This window comes from Erpetoichthys calabaricus, chromosome 5 (assembly GCF_900747795.2).
Source record: "Erpetoichthys calabaricus chromosome 5, fErpCal1.3, whole genome shotgun sequence".
Taxonomy (NCBI): domain Eukaryota; kingdom Metazoa; phylum Chordata; class Cladistia; order Polypteriformes; family Polypteridae; genus Erpetoichthys; species Erpetoichthys calabaricus.
Genome location: NC_041398.2, coordinates 95,668,787 through 95,674,786, shown reverse-complemented (window position 1 = coordinate 95,674,786; position 6,000 = coordinate 95,668,787). Strand labels below are relative to the sequence as shown.

Genomic DNA, 6,000 nt, shown 5'->3' with positions numbered 1-6,000 from the left:
TATGCAAAGAATGCAACATGGCCACCCAACTAATGCATGGTGTCAGTTTTTAAGAGAGATAGCAGCTACAGAGAAGTTTTTTAGCGGTGTAGGTAGAGCAGTGTTTTCCATCTGTTTTTCTGTGGTGACACACTTTTTGTAAACCAAAAAATACCAAGGCACACCACGATTCTACCAGGTTTAGGTTAGCAAAAATCGAAAAAAGGAAATCACAGAATATTATAAATGGCCTTCTTCAGGGAACAACTAATAGGTTATAATCTATAGTACAGATGTTCTGCCGCGATTAAAGTAAATTAAGCCTTGCTAATTGAATCAAACAATTTGCACAGGTGTCCCAACTTTTGCTGATTACTTAAAAACCCTCCATGTGTCTTAAAGCAGATTTGGAGCATTGACATGTCATTGCTTCAACCAAGGTGGCAGGGAATTCCTTTTGATTCAACATATGTTTCTTATTTTCACATGTGTTTACCATGTCAGCCAGCTAAGACAATGCATTGTAGAGTCTCTGAAGGTCTAAGCACCACGGCTACATTAAAATTCATCTGCGGAAATGGCATCCAGATAATCAGTGTCCGCATACAACAAGAACCCTGAAAACAGACTGTCAGACCAGTTGGGGTCAGAAAACAGGCCATTCTGATCATTGTAAAAGATTTCCAGCCAGACTTCATCTTCTGACTTCACATAGATAACTGTAGATCCAGAAGCCACATCATGGTTTCCTGTATTAGCATCAAATGTCTTAATCCGATACTGTCCATTGTGCACCAAGCCAATGGCTAGGTGTTTATTGGCTAGAGTAATGTCATAAGTAAAATAGTATATCCCTGGAAAGGCACAGATGAACTTTCCTGTGTTTGGGTTATAGTGCCCTCCTTCATTAAAAATAACTTTATTAAATATTATTGGTAATTTCTCCACTGGATAGCTGGTTGTAATGCCAACAGTAAAGGCTGACTTTGGCACTAGGCCACCACATTTACAGATTCCTGGTAGCCCAGGCATTCCTCGCTGACCTCTGTCACCTTTCTGTCCTTGAGGACCTTCAGGGCCAGGGATTCCTTTGCTGCCTCCCACTCCTGTAGGCCCCTTCTTACCAGATGGTCCTCTGTCTCCCTTATCTCCTATTTTTCCAGTGGAGCCAGGTTTTCCTTTTAGACCTGAAAAAAATGCATAATAAATCAGCAGAACTATTTATTTTTGGTTCACTGATTCACTAAATTATTAATAAATCTTGTCCAAGATGTTGAGAATTCTCATTTACATGGCATAAGATACAAAAGGTTTAACTTTGTCTACTCTGTTGAATTTGTACTTTAAGTATGGGTACCACACCTCTGTCCTTTTAAACCTGATTTCAGGTACATAAGGATTGGTTAAAGGAATATTTGACTGACTGTCTGTATGGTCAGACTAGCAGTTTCAACCAATTGAGGTGACTGCTGGTGCAGAGAAAGAGTTAAAGATGGAGAATAAATGCAGAACAGACCCAGTCAACTTTCTCTGCCAATTATAAAAACCTGTCAAGTTAAACCTTCCTGTGAACTGTTAATTGGTATAATTGTTATTACTCCAAACCATGTTTGGTCAGTTCTTTTCAGAGTATCCAGGATACTTAATCATTAATAAGTGAAGCCATGTGCTTGTAACAGGGCAAAGTGAAGAGAGCCTGCAACAAGATGAGTACTCACAGTCCAAAAGCTGAAACAGTCACTTCAGTAAAAGATGTTCATCTTTGGAAGAACTAAATAAAATGCTCCATAGGGAGTAGTATCTATGCATAAAATGATGCTCATTATGCCGGCATAGTGACCCCAGATTTGTCAAAGAGGTAGTGTGAGAGAGCAGTGCAGAGAACAAAGAAATTTAGCAGGCCTCAAATGATTGGGAGTGACTCATGGTGAGGCCACTGAGTGTGTGAAATGAGACTTGTTATGTTTTGCATGGCCGTCCAGTGTGGAATGTCTAGAGAGAGAGGCACTTCAGCTCCAGTCATCTGAACAGAGTAGACAGAGCCTCGGATTAAGAGGGACTTTCTGAAGCCCTCTTACAGTTAGGTAATTCAACTATTCCTGATGATGTGGGTTGATTTTATTCTTTTAATGCAAGTTCCGTATTGTTCATTCATGATTTTATTTTTCTTTTGCATGATGTTTGTTTAAATGTGAGGTCACGGAAAGCTGGAACCTATCCTATACAAAGCAGAATTACAGTCTCAGTCATACATTAGTTCACTCTTGGACAATCAAACTAACAGCCTTTTCTTTGGAAATTAGATGGAAATCAGAGTACTTGGAGAGGCCATGTAAACACTATCAGAACATGCAGCTCTCCTTGAACATTGACCCAGCTAGAATATGTACACATACTGTATAAAATGAGTAGACAGCATCTCTAACCTCTATGCCACCATTGCATGTATTACATCTATCTAATGATAAACTCACAGTTAATAGTTGTATGACTGATCAAGATTTGTAACAAAATGCTGTGCTGAAGATATGCTCACACCCAAACAGTGAAACTGCATTCTGTTAGCTCTGTTAATGACTTTTTTTACACATCAAGTGTCATGACATTAATTTTAAACTTCTTTTTCCACATATTCCACAGGATGGTGGAAGCTGACATGGTTTGAAAAAAGAGCACACCCAGCCAAATTGTTTTACACGGTTTTTACTATATGTTACCTAGTAGAGTTAAGCTTCAAACCATATTGCTGCCAAAAATCTACTTTCCTGTGCCCTGTGATGTACTCTATTTAAAAGGACAGATTGATGATAAAATAATTTATTTTCATTTTTAATATGAAAATGGGACTAGGAAGTTTTAAAAAGGCCGTGCAGAGTTCTTGTCATAAAATGCTTAGACGTAAGCTCAATGACAATTGAATATTCATCTATCCACTTCTTGAACTTGTCATTTTGGTTTAAGATTATTAGGCAGCTGTTTTATTAAGTGTACCAAAAAGTTACTTTAACCTCTAAGGTTTTTTTTTAATAATGGTGGACAAGCTAATACTGGAAATGCCTAAATTAATATCCTTGATTTTGATGTATGCCATCTAACACTGCCTATGTGATATTGTCTCATCCTCATCATGGACTGCAAGGGTCGAGGCTGGCTACCTCAACTTCAATAGCTCAGTGATGGAGAAGAGATGGCTACCCAAGCTTCAATAACTTAGCGATGCCCAGAAGTCACTCTGCTCACGAGCCTGTGCTTCACTACCCCAGAAAGTACCTCAACAAGTATGCCAGACATACTCTAACAAGGCCAGGAGAACCTTCTGTCAGGTTATCTACTGTATATCCTTCTGCTTCCTGAAATGCCTCTTTTGTGAGAGTTAAACAAATAGAGTTAAACAAATCACTTTGTTAAGCTCAGCTTACTACTACATTTATTGCTGTTCTGGATAATATTTTTTAGGATATTGGAACATATAAAAAAAAAAAACTATGCAAGTTTCAGTGAGATAATATTCAGACTTTAATGTATCATTACAGTGGAACCCTGGTTTGCGAGTAACTTGGTTTACGAGTGTTTTGCAAGACGAGCAAAAATTTTTAATAAATTTTGACTTGATAAACGAGCAAGGTCTTTCAGTACGAGTAGTATGTATACGCTATGTCTGCTGAGCGTCATGTGATCACAACTGAGCTGATGGTTCTTCTCTCTCTCTCACTGCGGGATTGTGGGCAATCGTCTCCTATTCTCCGTCTGAGTCGGTGTGCCTCACTCATATAGTCAACATCCGTACGAGCGTATACTGTTTACTGCAGCATTAGCATTGTGACTGTGAGTGCCTGCACGTGCGTGAGTGTGTGTGTGTGCTCGCTCGCTCGCGTGTGTGTGTATGTGTGTGTGTGTGCTCGCGTGCACGTGTTTATGTGTGTGTGCTCGTGCGCGCGTGTGTATGTGTGTGTGCTCGCGCGTGTGTGTGCTGTGATGTGCGAGTCCTCGTCTTGCACCCTAAAACACAAAGCTGAGTCTCAGTACTTTAGCAACACCAGCTTTATTCAGCTTGAAAGAGCAACAGTGCGGTTATTTATTGTAGCGGGATCTGCCACTCTCCTATACACAGACACAGCAGTCAGGCAGGGCCCTGCGCATTTATAATGTTCCTCATTCCTTGTATCACCCATCGACGGCAGGCGCTTATAGCATGTCCGCAGTCTTTTCGGATTCGGTTTTACGGCGAACTGCTACAGCGCTGGGAGACTGCGATTGCTTTGGGACGCTCTTCCGCGTGTCGTCCCGTTGGGTGCAATCCCACAAGAGTTTAGAAACTCACTCACAACAGCCATGATTCCTTTCAAAGGTAAAGTGCAGGTTAATTTGTTTTATGTATTTTTACTTTATATTTTGTATTAATCATTTTTATATGAATAGTTTTGGGTTGTGGAACAAATCATCTGAGTTTCCATTATTTCTTATGGGGAAATTCACTTTGATATACGAGTGCTTTGGACTACGAGCACGTTTCTGGAACAAATTATCCTCACAAACCGAGGTTCCACTGTACTTATGTTTATTTGTTGAACATCCATGTGTCAAATACTAGGTGCCAAAAGCAGAAGAAAACCTGAATGATTCAGATCAGTGTCCATGAAGCTGGCTTTGCTTCAGTATAACTGAGAGAGAGAGATGTCCATAAATGTAAAGAGTTCACTATTCCTAATCCAACTGAGGCATTCTTTAAAAGTATACGCAATTGCACGGCCTTTATCCTCCTCTTCTTCACTGTGATGCATTTTAAGCAATGCTATACTTCATCCTCTGACAGTATGGTGTTTTAGGTGCATCTTCAGAATTGCCTCCGTCCTTTTACTTCACATACCAAATACTGCATTCTCATGTTAAAGGCTGGGTGTCATCCCTTCATTTTAAAACCTATATGCTGTCTGCTTCATGTCCGTCCCTTTCAAAAGCTGCATAGCATCTGTTTTATAGATATTTTTAGTAAGTTATACCAGTCAAAAAACAAAAAAACATTAAGAATGAGTGTAAACATTGTAAGTGCCACACAGGTTGAATGGGCATCCTGTCCAGAAAGGAGGATGGTTCCTTGCCCGGACGGGAGGCTTCAAGAGGTCAGTCAGGCATCCTGGCCAAAGAAGGGACAGGGGCCACACCCAGACAGGACTTTCCAATGGGATGGATGGACAGCCCAGACATAGAAGAAGATTCCTTACCCGGACGGAAAATGGACATGGTTCCAGTATCTTCCCTGGATGGGTGAAAAGAAGAGAAGACAGGGAGGGACTATCTTCAAGGGATGTTAATCCCCCCAGGCGCTAGATGGCAGCATCCCTCCAGGCACTGCAGGGACACACACTCCACAATATATTGGACTTCTGTACGACCCAGAAGTACTTCTAACGGACAGCAGCCCTGGCACCAGAAGAACTCCCGGTCCTCAATAACAGGGATCACACTCCCTTGTACAGGCGAGTCAGAGCTGGGAGGAAGGAAGGCAATTCTCAACTGGAGGAGGGAAGTGCGGTAGTGAAAGGAGAGAGAAACACTTGTGCTTTGTGTTCATACTGAGGTAATTTTGTAATAAACCATCATTTACTTGAACCCCATGTTGGGGCTCACTGGCACCCCATTTCCATCACAACATATACATTCTAATAAATAATAATATAAGAATCTGTAAATGAAAGAAAGACTTATAAGGCTCAAAAGACTTAAGTTACAAGAATCAGTCTGCACTTCTCCAAGTAATTCTGTAATATACTCATTAACATCAGTTCCTTAAAATTTACCAGAGCAGGGAATGTTACTTTTTTAGCATTCTGCCAAGAAAATTAGGACTTCAAAGCAAAAAACTCACAGTGCTATTCTTTGTGCTGTGTCTGTAACTGACGTGATTTATGAGACTTATGTGATAGCCAGACATCTGTTATACGAACATCAGTGCAGAGATGCCTGTATGCACTTTCTGACAAATGTGTAAGCAGTTTATGTTGATTTTGGCTTTTTATATAA

At 40.5% G+C, this 6,000-nt stretch overlaps 1 protein-coding gene across 1 annotated transcript in view; it reads right to left on the bottom strand.

The window, feature by feature from the left end:
- Positions 1-273: 273 nt before the first annotated feature.
- LOC114651815 (complement C1q tumor necrosis factor-related protein 7) overlaps positions 274-6,000 on the bottom strand; it is a 42,653-nt gene continuing 36,926 nt past the window's right edge. The window contains exon 3 of the mRNA XM_028801798.2: positions 274-1,166. Coding sequence (XP_028657631.1) covers positions 538-1,166 — 629 coding nt within the window. The 3' untranslated portion in view covers positions 274-537. The remainder of the gene's footprint in view (positions 1,167-6,000) is intronic.